Raw genomic sequence first — 16,605 nt, 5'->3', positions numbered from 1 at the left:
CACCGCTCGTAGAACTATGCAGGAACGGAGATGAAGTACGATCCTAATTCAACATCGAAGTGCGCCGTTGTCAACAATACCGGAAAGATAATTCGTCATTAAATTCAATATAGTGAAATACATTTTGGGTTAACATTTCAGATCCAATTTCAAATCGCATCAATATTAAATAAATTACTGGCGGTGAAACATATTTAATTTTGTTTAATATAAATATAAATTTAATTTATTTAAAATAAATTCATTATATATAATGACAAATATAAAATTCATAACGGCAACATAGTGCGCAAATGAGAGGGTTGAAAAAATTCATGGCATACTGGTTTTTCTTACAAGCAGCAAATACGCTTTTTTTAGTGCTGTTTTAAGAAACTAGAATATTTTGAACTTTGAATTTTTATTCAGGTGCGTGTAAATAACTTTATTTGCCAATATTAATATCAGCAAGGTTAAGAAGGTCATTTAATATTTAAAACAATAATTTATGGATATACATAAAGTTAAAGAAAACAGATTATTAAAAACAAATCATTTTATTAATTCTTAATTTCATGATTTAAATCAGCTATATGACATAACTTGTCAACATGACGAACATTTAATTTCATTATTTTTATATATATAAGTTTTGCAATAAATATAAGAATGAATATTATAAAAAGTTTTGCTTATTCTATTAATTTTCCATCAATTTTTGAGCTCATTATCAGGGCCTGTATATAAACGGATTTATAAATCTTTAAAAATGGCTGTAAGTAATAACTGTTCCTATTTTATAGGGCACCTTAAAGTATTTTGATTTTTTAGCATCTTATTTTTACAAGTAAAGTTTGAAAAGAGTAATATATTTTGCTTGTACTTGTCTTTTTTCATATCATATTTATAGCTTTACTAAGTCGTTTCTAATTTTATTTCTAAAATATATAATACAGTAATAAATGTACTAAAGACAGATTAAACTCACTGCATACTAAGAAATTTTATAATCAATTAAATGAACAAATGAAGTATTTATTAATTATTTCATTATTTTATGCAACCCTCAAGATATTGAACACACAGCAGGTTTTTTGGTTTTAAGCCATAAATAACAAATAATAATAAGTCATAAAATCATAAATATAAAATTACTTGTTATTCTATGAGTAGTAACTTAACTAGTTAGGACTAAAATATAGGACGACTTGTATATATATATACATATAAGTTAATTTTTTCTATGTTATTCAATTAAAAATAGCCGAATAAATCAGTCGATAGTATTTAATTATTAAGTAGTCGATAGTCGTTTCCAATCGATAGTAGTTTTCAGTCGATAGCTTCCAACGCTACTTAAAACCAATAATGTAAGGGTATTTAAATTACATTTGTTAATATATCTACCAATATTTTAAAAATTAGTATAATAATGTAATATAGAACCCTTTACATATCAAGATTTTTGCCAAATTGTAATATTGGTTGCCTATATTGATGACATTTCAAGGTTATTGTATTTTTAAAAACAACAAATCGTACGTGACAGAGATAAACTTAAGTGAAAGGTTGTTGATTGTTTTTTTGAGTTTATTAACTAATTTTATTTTTAAATTAGTCTTATTGATAACATTACAAGCTCATTCGTTCACCGACCGTTTGTCACCTCGAGTGTGTGCGTACGGCGTTCTGGTGTTCAAATCTAGCGATTCAACGTGTCTTAAAATATATTAAATAATGGCTGGTAAGATCTTTTTAGTGACCATTATGTATTTCAGACGTTATTCATTTTTAGGTTTTATTTAAATTCAAAATTATCAATTATTTTACACTATTGCTTATAATATTACTATATAATTTAAATATATTTCTTGTTGAAATATATTTTAAGAATGATGTTTTCCAAATGAATATAGTGGTTATTTCATTTCGTTTAACTAGTTGACATCTATTTTAAACGTCCAATATGTATATTTCTGATTAATTAACCTTTGATATCAAACTGTTGTAGGTAACAATCCATTTAATAAATACTTGAAGTCTGTGAGTGTGGAAGGCAAGGAATACAACTACTATGATGTATCTGCTTTAGGAGAACAATACGGTATAATATACATTTTTTAATTGAGTTAATAGAACAATATTTATATAGCTTGATTGTCCTTAATTTCATTCTTTGGAAAAATTGAGAAATTTTCAAGGTCATATTAATATTTTAAAGATTTTATAAGCATTAAAAGTATGTTAAAATGATCCACTAAAATATTTAGTAGATAAAAAAGTACTTAAGAACTTCTTATACAGAGCACCTTAATATTACAAATCTTTATTATGTTATTTCATACCTTATAAACAATTGTGAAAATCTTCCATAACACAGTATTACAGAGCAACATTAGATAATTTATTCTAACAATAATCTTTTGCCATTATAATAAATAATTTTAATTTGTTTTTAATTATAGTCAGATGAATGCCAATAAAAAAATGTTAATTAATAATTATATTTTAATTACATAATGCTAGTTATATATACACAATATATTTTTTCTATAAGTGCTGCTAAATTTTCATTATGATATATTTTATTTATAAAATATTTTATACTTAAAGAATTACTTACATTTAGATTTTATTCTGACATCTTTGTATTTCACAATTGCTTATATATTTGTAAAGATGCTGCATTGGTTCATTCACAAGTTCATTCATTTCGAATATTTATTGAATAATCTTAATCTGAATATAAGTTAATAAATCATTAATACAAATATAAATGGAAAAAAATAATTGCGTTTTTTAAATGAATTTAATTATATATATTTCGAATAATTAATGAGATATATGCTGTATTGATCAAAGACTTTTTACTTTTCTGGTAAAATCAGAATTTCGTGAGAGATTTCTCTCGGAGATTTTTACTTTATATAATGAAATATAATTTGTTTAATAACATGTTATTTTAGATCGCTTGCCATATTCTATACGTATCCTTTTGGAATCTGCTTTAAGAAACTGCGATAACTTCTCCGTGAACGAGCAAGATGTTCAGAATATACTCAATTGGGAAACAAACCAAAATAACAAAGATGGTATCGAGGTACCATTCAAACCAGCAAGAGTTATATTACAGGTAACATCTTGAACAGATGTTTCTTTACATTACTAAATCTGAAATTTTGCTTCAGGATTTCACTGGGGTTCCAGCTGTTGTTGATTTTGCCGCCATGAGGGACGCTGTAAAAGATTTGGGTGGTAACCCAGAAAAAATCAATCCAATCTGCCCCGCTGATCTCGTTATTGATCATTCAGTTCAAGTTGACTTCGCTAGATCGTACGTAATGAATTACCATAATTTTGATGAAGCTTTTACAGTTTATTTAATTTACAGTGCTGACGCCTTGGAAAAGAATCAGGATTTAGAATTCGAACGAAATAAAGAAAGATTTATGTTTTTGAAGGTTAGAATAACAATTTAACTTATTTGGAATAAGTGTTTTTCTGTTTTCTAGTGGGGAGCCAAAGCCTTTGACAATATGTTGATCGTGCCCCCTGGAAGTGGTATAGTACATCAGGTTAACTTAGAGTACCTAGCAAGAGTTGTTTTTACCGGCAAAGATAAACCAGTTTTATATCCAGACACTGTGGTAGGTAAACTTAAAGTTAATTAAGTTTCGTACTAGAAAAAATCAAGGAATTTAAACATGTTCTTCAATAAATCGATTATTACAACGAGATTACAACTGACAATTGTTAATTAAAAAGCATTATCTTTAGCAAATTAGGAAATAGCAACTATTATCGGATAATAACTATTTTTTCATCCAATTTTATCTGGGTATAGTGTAAACAAAAATCTGATGATATTTTCTTATGTGCGTTTTTATCTGGACAGCTTTCGCTGTTTTCGCGACGTATGCATTATATAATGGATTAAACTTCAAAGTATATATATTGCTTAATATTATATAAACATGAGCTCAGACCATTCCTATCAGTTTGTCATGTTTCAAGAGTCCATCTCAATATTAATCATTTCTAAGAACCATTAATTATAGTATTTATTAGCATTATTATTACATATTAGCATTATTATGTATTTATTAGCATTATTATTACATATTAGCATTATTATAAGTACTCTAATATTTTTATTATTTATTCGGGGATACCATAATAAAATTATCCACTCAGATTATTATTAAGTTCTAATGCTGTCGAATATGTTGGGAACCAAGTTTTAATTTTCATAATCATCCTATAATTGTCATAATATTAAAGAAATGTATAAAATTGAAAAATTCAGAAATTTCTTCATCTCTTTTCACAGGAATTCTCATTTGATACACTTCACCTCTTCATCTGAACATGACTGTTGTGCAAGCTGACAAAACATACGAAAATTAAATAATTTAAATCAAACATTCCAAGATATTCTTCATGATCATATAATTTTCCGTGATGGCACCAATGAATATTAAAATTTAATTCAACAATTATTTATATTCATTACTAATCATAATCGTTAACAATTACATTTCAGCTAAACTAATTACATTTTGAAACACAATTCTTTTACTAATATATCGTGGACATATATGCATATATTGAAACAGAACTTTCGATATTGAGATATAATGTGATAATATTTGCATGATGATTTGATGAAACAGTATAAAATGACCAGTTTCGCTATGAAGAATGTATTTATATATTTTATTTATAGGTCGGCACGGATTCCCACACTACAATGATTAATGGTTTAGGTGTATTGGGCTGGGGTGTAGGAGGCATCGAAGCTGAAGCTGTTATGCTAGGCCAGTCTATAACTATGTTATTACCACAAGTGGTAGGTTACAGATTACATGGTACATTAGGACAATATGTTACATCAACAGACTTGGTATTGACCATCACAAAAGTAAGTTATAGGATAATTACCAATAATCATATTAATATTATATGGGTTTTATATTATAAACGTTTTAGCATCTTAGACAATTAGGCGTGGTGGGAAAATTTGTGGAGTTTTATGGACCAGGAGTTGCAGCTTTATCTATTGCTGATCGAGCAACTATTTCTAATATGTGCCCTGAATACGGCGCAACTGTCGGATTTTTCCCAGTAGACGTCAACTCGTTAGCTTATTTGAGACAAACTAGTAAGTATAAATTATAGAACAAGAAACCTTGTTTACTTAGGAATAGTTGTAAGAAAATTATGTATATTTTAGATCGATCAGAAGAACAAGTACAACTGATTGAAACATACCTACGCGCTACAAAACAGTTACGTAATTATGCCAACGAAAATGAAGACCCTATTTTCAGTCAGACCGTGAGTTTGGATCTGTCCACAGTGGTATCGTCTGTAAGTGGACCAAAAAGACCAAATGATAGAGTATCCGTCTCGGAAATGAAATCAGATTTCATCAACTGTCTTACCAACAAGGTAATTAATATAAATATTGAAATAACCAATGCAACGCTGCCTAAAGGGCCATAAAATGCCCAGTGATGAGTTTAGAGGCACCACCAACTACGCATTTTACAGCTACTTAGAGAGCGTTTGATATAACCTGTTAAAATTAATAATGAATAAAATAAGAAATAATACAAGCATAAAAAATAAGTGCTCACATATAATAAATATACAATAAATAACTGAATACATCTCCAAAACCGCAAATGCCTTTAAAAAATTAGAAATTGTCGCAGGAACACTATTCAAAGGGTCATAAAAACGCCCAGTGGTGAACTCAAAAATACCATCAACTAAACGTTTTATAACCTCTCGAAATATGTTATTCTCAGTGCCATCCCCCACTACAAAAGTGAGAATTTATATTAAAAATAAATAAATTATATGTGGAATTACTACAATATATGAGTGAATTTATTCATTACTTAAAGGGCCTTAAGATGCCCAGTGATGAGACAAATATACCATCATCTAGACTTCTTATGGCTCATTAGGAAATGTATTAAATCATTCGTACCATTAATTTTGCTGCAGAAGTCACTATCACTATTCTTTAGATTAATCTAGCTTTATGAGATATCAAAACAATCATAAGCCAGATCACCAAAGAAAAGTAACAGTGACATAGAACTCATTACATTGAAAATTGAACAGACAGTAAAGGCAACTGGAGCTGTGATACAGTTAAAAATTCGTATCAGACCTCGAGTCCCTTCATTGGCTGACCAATGAGTCATTAGGCTTTTTGGCTTTTACGTTAATTGAGGTAGATACCAGAAACAATTAAAAGGCACCATAATCTGTGATATATATATTTTAACTATCACCAGATATTGGTTCCTTAAATTGTTAAAGGTCGAATCTCTTATCTTGTTCTTTTTAATGCATCTTTTGGAAATGAAGTTGGGGTTAAACCCCGGTGACAATTCAGAATCAAATGCCAACCGGAGTTCAACGCCCATCTCATAGACCAAAAAAGAACTAAAACATTTGAAAGTTTCGAAAATAGCTCGTAGTTTTGTACATTTCGCTTAAAAGCCATTACCTAAGCTTTATGAATTAAATTCAACATAAAGCTGCAAGTAATAGCCTTAAAGAGAAATTACTATCGGAAACGGAAACAAAATTTCAAATTGTACATACCGCCTAATAGCACTTGTACTCACTTCACTAAGGTGGGAGAGTGAACTAACAACGAATGAACGCAAATATCTAGTTATATAGCAAATACCTCACCTAAAGTAGAGGGGGTTGACAAGAATCAATTAGCAGAAAGGGCCAGATAAGTAAATATAATTAAAATATTTTTCATATTTGCCCAATATGTCCATTAAATTTCAATAAAATAATTAATGTATTTTAAACTATATGGGTATAAGTATTAATTAATTATTTATTATATAGAATGTTCAGTTGTATTGAAATGTATATATTGAAAAAAATATATTATTCAGAATTGTAAAAGTAGCATTATAAAATAATGTATGCTAAGATGTGCAAAACAATTGTATGTCAATTCTTCTTAAATCTTATAACTTTTGTTAATTTTAAAGTAGCCATGTTTATCAATGTATATTCTAGAAAGTTGTCTTTATTTAATATTTATTAGATTCTATTAACAACATGGACATTAAAAACCAATTACCTATAGTCTCATATAAAAAGGTGCCTAAATTGCAAATTTTCTTATCTAATATCCGCCTGGAGTTTATTGCTTATTATAGTCCCAAACAGAATAAGTATTATAGTCAGGTAGTAGTACCGAGTCTTTAAAAGAAATCAACTTTGTCACAAACAAGTGTTTGTTATTGGTGCAATATTAATACTGGAAATGTAAATAATTTTTATTTACTTTTATAGTTAACCAACCTTTTTAACTTTTATATTTATATAGATGTAAATAGTTTGAATTGAGAAAATAAATTTATATAGTTTAGTTACTGTATATCTTATAGAGGTCCTTGGAAAATGAAAAATAGTTCAGAGAACATGTATCAAAAAAATAAACCATGTTCAAAACTTCTAAATACTCATTATCAAAGACAATGGCAACCAGTGATAACATAAGTTTTATAGCATTAATTGGCACATAATTTCAATTCTTATTCAATGAATTAATCACATATTGTGAGATTTAAATGATAGTAGCCAACCATTGTTTCATTATTAAATCGATTCATCCTAACATACCTTCCTAATGCCCTATTATATTTTTATCAAGACACGTTTCATTTGTTTTACTGGCAAAACACTTGTTCTGTAGACGATGTTTAATTTGAAAAATGTGTTTTTTATGATAAATATTTAGTATCAAGGTTTTTACTCTGATATGAAGTTAAATACAGAAATGGCGCTATACATGAATATTTTTATTTACCTTACCATAAAGTAAATGATTTAAACGTGGTTATTGCAGATCGGTTTCAAAGGTTTTGGACTTCCTGAAGAAAAACTGAACACAAGAGGCAAATTCTTATATGATGGAAAACAATATAGCATCGGACATGGCAGTGTTATTATTGCAGCTATTACATCTTGTACTAACACCAGCAATCCGAGTGTTATGCTTGGTGCAGGATTACTAGCGAAAAAAGCTGTGGAAGCTGGGTTATCGGTAAAAATCAATGTTCAAATATGTTTTCTTAATTTTTACAAATATTACTCATTGAAATTATGATTAGTTAATTCAATATTAAGCTATTTACGAGTTCAGTATATTTATGCTGTTTATAGAGACATTTACTATGAACTTTAAACTATAATTCTTAATTATCGGTAATTGCTAAACTATTCTCTATTATAAATACATAATGTTATTGGGAAAAAGGAACATTATTATAAATAGCAGAATTCATGTTACAAGAAATGATTCTTTTATATATATATAGATATTATACTTTTTTCAGTTTATCATTATGTTTACATTTATTTTTATTTTAATTTCGGGAAATATCTTTTATTTTCCTTTTATATTTGCAAAATTCGTCTCAAAAATATTTATAGAGTAATTGATCCAATTTTTATTAAACAAGGTTCAACCTTACATTAAAACAAGTTTGTCTCCTGGTTCTGGCGTGGTAACATATTATCTAGAGGAATCTGGAGTCATTCCTGCATTAGAACAGCTTGGTTTTAACATTGTTGGATATGGTTGTATGACTTGTATTGGAAACAGCGGAGGTATTTTTTTTTAATATTCATTAATTTTGATGTGTATATCATAAAATGTTGAAGGTATCGATGAAAACATTGCCAGTGCAATTGAACAAAATGATCTTGTATGTTGTGGTGTTCTATCTGGAAATAGAAACTTTGAAGGCCGTATTCATCCAAACACCAGAGCTAATTATCTAGCTAGTCCATTGTTGGTTATTGCCTATGCTATTGCTGGACGAGTTGATATAGACTTTGAAACTGAACCAATAGGTAAGCGCTAGGTTATATTATGTGATTTAATACTAATATAATATATTCAGTAATAATAAATAATAGCAAGTCAGTCAGATTAATAATGAATTGAACATTTAGGCAAACAATATATCTAATATAAAAATCTAAGTAATTTAAGAAAATTGTCAATTACCATTCTGTAATGAATGTGTTAACTTCATTAAACGAATTTATAGGTAAAAGACCGGATGGCTCTGATGTATTTTTAAAAGAAATTTGGCCTACAAGAGCAGATATTCAGGAGGTAGAGAAAAAACATGTTATCCCAGCTATGTTTAAAGAAGTTTATGCTAAAATTGAAAACGGTTCCAACAACTGGCAGAGTTTAAATGCTCCAGCAGGTTTGGCATTATTGTTAAGTAAATGTTTTCTTTATTAAAAATCTACATATCATAGGAAAGCTTTATCCATGGTCAACTGAATCGACATATATTAAAAAACCACCATTCTTTGACGGAATGACACGTGACTTGCCTTCAGCAAAACCTATAACTGGTGCCAAGGTATTATTAAATTTGGGCGATTCTGTTACTACGGATCATATCAGTCCCGCTGGTTCAATTGGTAGAACTAGTCCTGCTGCAAGGTAACCATCATAAAATTTACAGTCATCACTAGTAATATTTTGATGTTATTTAGGTTTTTGGCCGCAAAGGGTCTAACACCAAGAGAATTTAACTCATATGGGTCAAGAAGAGGCAATGATGCCATCATGGCAAGAGGTACTTTTGCAAATATACGTCTTGTTAACAAATTTATGAGCAAAGCTGGTCCAAAAACAGTGTATATACCAACAAATGAAGAAGTAAATTAAAATATATACATATAGCAAAATTGTAATTTTTAATGCTTTCATTTATTATTCAGATGGACGTTTTTGATTGTGCCCAGAGATATGCCTCCCATAATACACCTCTAATAGTGTTGGCTGGTAAAGATTATGGTTCTGGATCCAGCAGAGATTGGGCTGCAAAAGGACCATTCCTTCTTGTAAGTTTTTTTCATTAAAACTCACGAAGGATACTAAAAATAGTAATTTTTCAGGGAATAAGAGCAGTAATTGCGGAATCATTTGAAAGGATACACAGATCAAACTTGGTTGGAATGGGACTTGTTCCACTGCAGTTCCTTCCAGGACAGAATGCTGAATCATTAGGATTAACAGGAAAAGAAACTTACACTATACACCTGCCTGAAAATATGAAACCAGGCCAAAATATTCAGGTAAACATACATTTTTGGAATCCTATAAATATCTATATCAATTTTTTAAACCTTTTAGGTATCAACAGATTCGGGAAAAACATTCGATGTCATTCTTAGATTTGATACTGAAGTCGATTTATTATTCTACAGAAATGGTGGCATATTAAATTACATGGTGCGTAAACTTCTAAATTAACATACAGATGTTCACTTTTATTACAGTGAGATATTCACACTTTAAAATCGGATGTATAAAAAAGTTTTCCTTTTTAAGATTTATAGATATATATTTTGATTATATGACAGATTCTTTTCTAATAACATAACTTCACAAAGTCTATATATATCATTTAACAACTGGTTTAGGAATATCTGGGGTTATTGAATAGGTTCTAAAGGTGTCAGATATGGTGCCTTCTCGTTATATAGTCATAGAATTAAAATAACATGTTATTACAAAGAGTAAAATCTAGTCAACCGTGTAAAATAATCTAAACATATTCAGTACTTAAGTCCCAATATCTTCATTTTAAAGAATTTAAAAACCCTGATTTACTATGGAAGGCGCCATATTTCATTGAGATTGGAAATATGAATTTATCATGTTATATTTGATCAAACGTTTATATTAAATTGTTAGTCAATGCTTATTAAAGACCTGAATTTTATTCTTTATACAAACGGTGTAAGCTCAGATATATTTGTGTTTTTTTTAAGACCTGAATACCCTTTCCTTAATTTTCCATTTATTCGCTGAAAATAAATTATAACACCACACATCTGTAATAGCAAAATTAATTTTGAAGGTTTTGTCTACAATGGTACATCTTTGTTATCAAAAATTAAATTGTGCTTTAAACTGGCAAAAATTTTGGATAAGAATATCCCATATTTTTTAATTGAAGTATTTTCAATTTTGCTATGGCATTAATATAATTTGTGTAACTAAACCTGTAAAATGTTTTATATGATGCCTGTCTTGTATTCTTTACATCAGTAAGATCTAACGTAGTGGGTTAAACCGGTACATGGAACCGAAAGTTGTCAGAAGACACTAAAATAATTATATATATAACTTTAGATACGCGTTTCACAAAAGATAACGATCACTTGTTAAATTTAAGTTCAAGGGAAACGCCAAATAGCAAGACGTAAAGAGTCACAAAAATGTGAGTTATAGAAAAATAATGATGCAATGTAATTAAAATAATTTTTTTAACAAATAGTGATATATTACTTAGCATTCGCGGTTGGAATTGTAATAATCATAAAAAAATTACAAGAGAAGTCTCAAAATCATCATCAGTTAGTGAGGCAGGACTTCGAATATGCTTTACATAATCTTGACACTGTTGATGACCAGCCGCAACCGTTCTGGTCTCGTACAGTATTTTTCAAATTGCTCTCTATTAGCTTAAATCACGTCTTTTTTTAAGCTTCTCGCTGTCTTCCAACAGAAGCATGTGAGGTATTCGTTCGACAAATATATACAAACTATTGTAATCTGCGTCCCTGAATATGTTCCTTCACTGCTTAAAACTTAATTCATTCATCACTTTGCCTTTGATGATCTGCTGAATGGCACTGTTTTGGCCCAAATTTCCATGATATACCCCATATGAAATGGTTTCCCAAGTTTTGCTGATTCCAATTCTACCAAATATTCTAGTTGAGCAACTAAACTACTGAAATCGACCTTTTGTAGCCTTATAGCTTTGAGTCAATGTGAAGAGTGAGAAGGAGTGCTTTGAGTCAATCGTGCGTTATTGCATGTGTAAATAATTTTTTTGGTGACATCTGATTCCCAAAATAAGCGGCGATTTTTACCTTCGAAAACGAAAGTTATTAAATACGACAATCACACGCTTTCAAGAACTGGTGGAATACCAAAAACCTTCCATTTACACAATTTTCATAAATATTCTTCCAATTAATTAATTTCATTTTTTTATGCTGACGGTACCATCACCAGTCGCCAAATTTGCATTAAGAGAACGTTGTGCCGTTGAAATGATGTTTCTCCACCGGCCTTGATCATTTATCTGGTTCAACTCCAGCAGTCTTATACTTTAATAACTACTACTAACTACTGCTAACTTTATTTTTCACGTTTTAAATCTTATATCTTGATTTAATTTGCGGTATTCCTTTTTTATGTTTTTCGTTCTTCTATTTTCTGTAAACATTCGTAGGATATCCAGATATGTGCAAACAAATCGACACAACACAGGGAGTGCAAACAAACCAGTAAATTCGACCAGTGGAACAACCTACCTAGTCACATTATTGCCAAGTTATTATCTCACCATATAATGGTGCTCTTTCAGCTATTTCGAAAACCCGCGTGGTTTTCTTTTGGTGGGAAAAAATAGTCTAAAACAAAGCTGTAACGTTAGTGAAATCATTTATTGCGATAACTATACTGTAGTGTACAGTGGAAATGGTAATTTAATTACTGTGATATTCACGTGAGGAAAAAATAGAATTAAAAGCAGAAGGTAGGTCTTTATCAGATATTATCGTCAAAATATCTCATATGAATAAAGAGAAATGTTACACACGTAATTTAATAGACATTTATTTTTAAAAAATAATGGATTTGTGGATGTAACAGTGCTTTTTTGGTGGTGATAAATCTCAGATGCATCTAGAATAATTGAGTTTGAAGATAAAGACTCGAAAACACGCCCCAATTTCACAAAAATATAATACATAATGAAAATTTGTCAAAGAGTACATATATTTTATCAAATAAGTAACAAATTTTATGAAGCCTTTTAATTGGCTTTTAGGAAACATGATTATGAAAAATGCATTACATCTGAGAACCTAAAAATATGCCATAGAAAATTTTCATCTAAATTAGATGCAACTCTAAGTGAGCGCCTAAAAAATCTTCAATATGTAAAGGAATCTTAAAGAAATACAGAATGATCTGTTACACATTAGATACAAATTCATAATTCTTCATTTTTGTTTCCTATCCCTCTTCTATTGGTGAGATAGTCGCGAGTTCAAATTAAGACGATATTACTTTCATTTTACTCTAATGCAGTAAAAAGCAACAAAACAATGTCATAATCTGTATATTTTTTGAATAAAAACAATTTTTCCTCAAAAATAGATATATTTTATATATCGACAACAACCTTAATAAAAATAGTATAAATAAAAAGATAACTGGAAAAATGACGTTTATGCATCGTACGTTGATGCCGATACATTTCCCCCGTGGCCCGTCCAATTCGTATGGACAAATTTGCCTTCTTGTCCCAAGAGTTCATAAGTGTGAGCACCAAAATAATCTCTTTGGGCTTGCAGTAAATTAGCCGGTAAGCGCTCAGATCTATACCCATCATAAAAGGCTAGTGCAGTAGACAACGCGGGTGTTGGAATGCCTTAAAATAAAATAAAGTAAAATATCGTTTGGACATTGAAAATAAATTAAATTTACCTAGAGTAACGGCTGTGGATACGACGTTTCTCCATCCCGCTTGAGCGTTCTTAATGGCTTCCAAAAAGAATGGTGCCAGCAGCAACGATCGCAGATTTTTGTCAGAATCAAAAGCCTTCTTGATTTGACCAAGGAAAACTGAACGTATGATGCAACCGCCACGCCACATTAAAGCAATTGAACCATAGTCTAAATCCCAATTATGGACCTGTGCTGCCTCGCGTAATAACATGAAACCTAATGTAAATGTTAGTATTTAATAACAATAAGATGTTTCATAGATATGATTTGTTTGATGAACACACATACAATTGGATCATAAAAAGGATTTGAAGGTAATTAAATAAATCGAATTTAACTCCAATTGGAAGACTGGACGCAAATGTGGTACTTTTAAGTTGATAAAATGCATTTACTGAAAAAACATCTAACGTTAAAACCTTACAATTTTTGGCCACAGTAGTTTGTAAAGAATTACTAAAGTTAAGCGATAAACTGCTTAATATTTTCAAATTGAAATTCAAATTTAAGCAAAATCATTAAAACTCACAGAGAAGTCATTCCTATACTTATACAATAAAACTAGAGAGAAACTATAGTAAAATATTTAAATGATATTGGGTAACTTATTTAATAATCTGTATATAATCTATATATAAACAATATTCTTTAATAATATGTATTAATATTTAAATAAAAATTGAATTATTCCAAAATTAATTTGTCATCCATCAAAAATAATTTGTGTTTAAATGAAAATATTGAGTGTAATATGTTTACTATTCTGTATTAAACCAATACATAAATAAAAAAGAAAAACTTACCTTGAGCATATGATACAATTTTACTAGCATAGAGAGCTTGCCTTAAATCTTCTAGAAATTGTTTTTTATCACCATTAAATGACTTGTTTGGAGCTGGTAAAACACTGCTAGCTTTCTCTCTTTCATTCTAAAATGATTGTTAGAATTAATATACATATTACTAATATTTCATAATTTGTTTACCTTAAGGGCAGATAAACACCGACTAAATACTGCTTCACCGATTAAAGTAACTGGGACGCCATAATTTAAAGCTGAAATAGCAGTCCATTTTCCAGTACCCTTTTGCCCAGCAGTGTCCCGAATTTTTGGAAGTAAATACTGACCTGAAATGAAAATTTTAAATAGCAGTCTAGGTAAAAGTATTTTTCTACTAAACAATAGAAATATATTTAATTTGGTATTTAATTTATGTAAGTGTTTACATCAAATGATAGAAATAGTTTAATTATAGATAAGTTAGATATCAACATACCATCACTATCTTTATATCTTAATATATCCTTTGTAATTTCTATAAGGAAACTATCAAGTTCTCCTTTATTCCATTCTTCAAATGTTTCCGCCATTTCATCTTGTGAAATTCCCAAAGCAAGCATAAGATGGTATATTTCACCAATAAGCTGCATGTCACCATATTCAATTCCATTATGTACCTAGAAAACATAATGTTTTTGAAATTATATTTAATTCTATCAGGATATGGTTACCATTTTAACAAAATGTCCAGCTCCATCATTTCCAACCCATTCACAGCAAGGTTGACCATCTGCTTTGGCAGAAATTCCTTGAAAAATGTCTTTTATATAGGGCCAAGCTTCTTTATTTCCACCAGGCATCAAGCTAGGTCCATATCTTGCACCTTCTTCACCACCTTAAATATTACAAATAATTGATAAAATGCATTTCATTGCTTCGTGTAAAATGCATACCAGATACACCAGAACCTACAAATCTAATACCCTTTTCTTGTAATGTCTTGCACCTTCTTTCAGAATCTTGGTATTCAGAATTTCCACCATCAATTATAATATCACCCTGTTAAGTTATAAGATATTTTTAAAATCTGAAAATCATGACTAAATAGAGACTAGTTTACCTCTTCCAAATGGGGTAATAGTTGATCAATAAAACTGTCAACAGCAGAACCAGCTTTTACTAATAAAATTACTCTTCTAGGTTTCTTTAATTTTGCTGCCAAGTCTGCTATCGATTCGGCTCCAATAACACTTTTACCTTTGGCTTCATTTGCTAAAAAGCTATGTACTTTCTCAACAGTTCTATTAAAGGCCACCACAGTAAAACCATGGTCTGCCATATTCAAAATAAGGTTTTGACCCATAACGGCCAAACCAATGAGACCAATGTCTCCTTTCCTACAACAAGAATAAATAATTTTTTTGATGAAGGACATAATGAATGAGAATGTATGTGTTTAACTAGTAGCTCTGCTGTAATTGTTTTGAGTCACTGCATCCGCCGAACTTTTGTCGGTGCATTGTATTAGAGAGTGATACTGTGCAAAAAAATGACCTCTAACTATAAACCATTAAAATTGCCCCAGTTTAACAAGGTCAAGAGTTTAATTTTTCTTTTCAATATTACAAGAATTACCACATAAAAATTATATTAAAAAAAACTGGTAGATTTCATTGTGTACATTGTGAATAGTTATTTAATTCATTTTAAAGACGGTAAAGGTTCAAAGGGTGTTTATGTGACAGCAAAGCAAATTAATTCACGGGTATTTAAAATATACAACAAAATTAAATAGACATAAATAAGATATAAATAAATCTTACTTGCTTGGTAATACACACGACATCGCAACCTGTTGATCACCTTTTGAGGTTAGATGAAAAAAAAACAAGTAACGCTCTACTCCTTAAGAGAGATAACTAAAAACTAAATATTCGTACGTGAGATTAAGTAATTTATTCCTCTGTGAGTGGTTTTTATCGATACTGGAAAGTCACATTGAATGACGAAGGTCAGATTGTAATTAATACTTACGAGTTCAATTAGAAAATTAATATACTGTTGTATTAGTTGTACGTTTATCCGTTTATAAGAATATATATTTATATACGTAAATAAAATGAATAAAAGAGAATTGAAAATGTTATGAATTTTCACATCTAAATTTAAAAAACATAAAGTACATTTCGGCAACCATACATGCATACGTCGATTATTAATGAATATGTAGTC

The 16,605-nt window shown here is 29.6% G+C and overlaps 2 protein-coding genes across 2 annotated transcripts; one reads left to right on the top strand and one right to left on the bottom strand.

Annotated features, from left to right (window-relative positions):
* Positions 1–1,486: 1,486 nt before the first annotated feature.
* On the top strand, positions 1,487–10,814 carry LOC143194227 (cytoplasmic aconitate hydratase). The gene is made up of 18 exons (XM_076400856.1): positions 1,487–1,723; positions 1,991–2,083; positions 2,946–3,112; positions 3,168–3,313; positions 3,371–3,440; positions 3,492–3,626; positions 4,706–4,900; positions 4,969–5,140; positions 5,213–5,430; positions 7,877–8,074; positions 8,493–8,640; positions 8,695–8,886; positions 9,087–9,251; positions 9,307–9,496; positions 9,550–9,715; positions 9,778–9,900; positions 9,955–10,134; positions 10,193–10,814. Exons 1-18 carry the CDS (start codon positions 1,717–1,719, stop codon positions 10,310–10,312), a joined length of 2,685 nt encoding a protein of 894 aa, XP_076256971.1. The 5' UTR covers positions 1,487–1,716; the 3' UTR covers positions 10,313–10,814.
* A 2,409-nt stretch (positions 10,815–13,223) lies between these two features.
* Positions 13,224–16,561, bottom strand: Pgd (Phosphogluconate dehydrogenase). Its single transcript, XM_076400872.1, has 10 exons — positions 16,408–16,561; positions 16,197–16,299; positions 15,494–15,770; positions 15,327–15,432; positions 15,105–15,268; positions 14,870–15,050; positions 14,578–14,720; positions 14,395–14,521; positions 13,571–13,807; positions 13,224–13,514 (listed from the first exon to the last, which is right to left on the bottom strand). Exons 2-10 carry the CDS (start codon positions 16,217–16,219, stop codon positions 13,312–13,314), a joined length of 1,461 nt encoding a protein of 486 aa, XP_076256987.1. The 5' UTR covers positions 16,220–16,299; positions 16,408–16,561; the 3' UTR covers positions 13,224–13,311.
* Positions 16,562–16,605: the final 44 nt, after the last annotated feature.

Source organism: Rhynchophorus ferrugineus, unplaced genomic scaffold, assembly GCF_030347505.1.
Source record: "Rhynchophorus ferrugineus isolate W39M unplaced genomic scaffold, kcgeb_rfMv2 rfM3, whole genome shotgun sequence".
In the NCBI taxonomy this organism is placed as follows: Eukaryota; Metazoa; Arthropoda; class Insecta; order Coleoptera; family Curculionidae; genus Rhynchophorus; species Rhynchophorus ferrugineus.
This window is presented reverse-complemented; position numbering and strand designations above follow the sequence as displayed.

Excerpts from the sequence above, each read along its gene's own strand:
- Pgd (XM_076400872.1), bottom strand. The coding sequence starts at position 16,219 with ATGTCGTGTGTATTACCAAGCAA. Across the intron at positions 15,269-15,326 it reads TGTAGGTTCTGGTGTATCTG|GTGGTGAAGAAGGTGCAAGA; the intron begins GTATGCATTTTA and ends GTAATATTTAAG. Across the intron at positions 15,051-15,104 it reads CTGGACATTTTGTTAAAATG|GTACATAATGGAATTGAATA; the intron begins GTAACCATATCC and ends TATGTTTTCTAG.
- LOC143194227 (XM_076400856.1), top strand. Across the intron at positions 3,314-3,370 it reads CAAGTTGACTTCGCTAGATC|TGCTGACGCCTTGGAAAAGA; the intron begins GTACGTAATGAA and ends TTTAATTTACAG. Across the intron at positions 9,901-9,954 it reads CAAAAGGACCATTCCTTCTT|GGAATAAGAGCAGTAATTGC; the intron begins GTAAGTTTTTTT and ends GTAATTTTTCAG.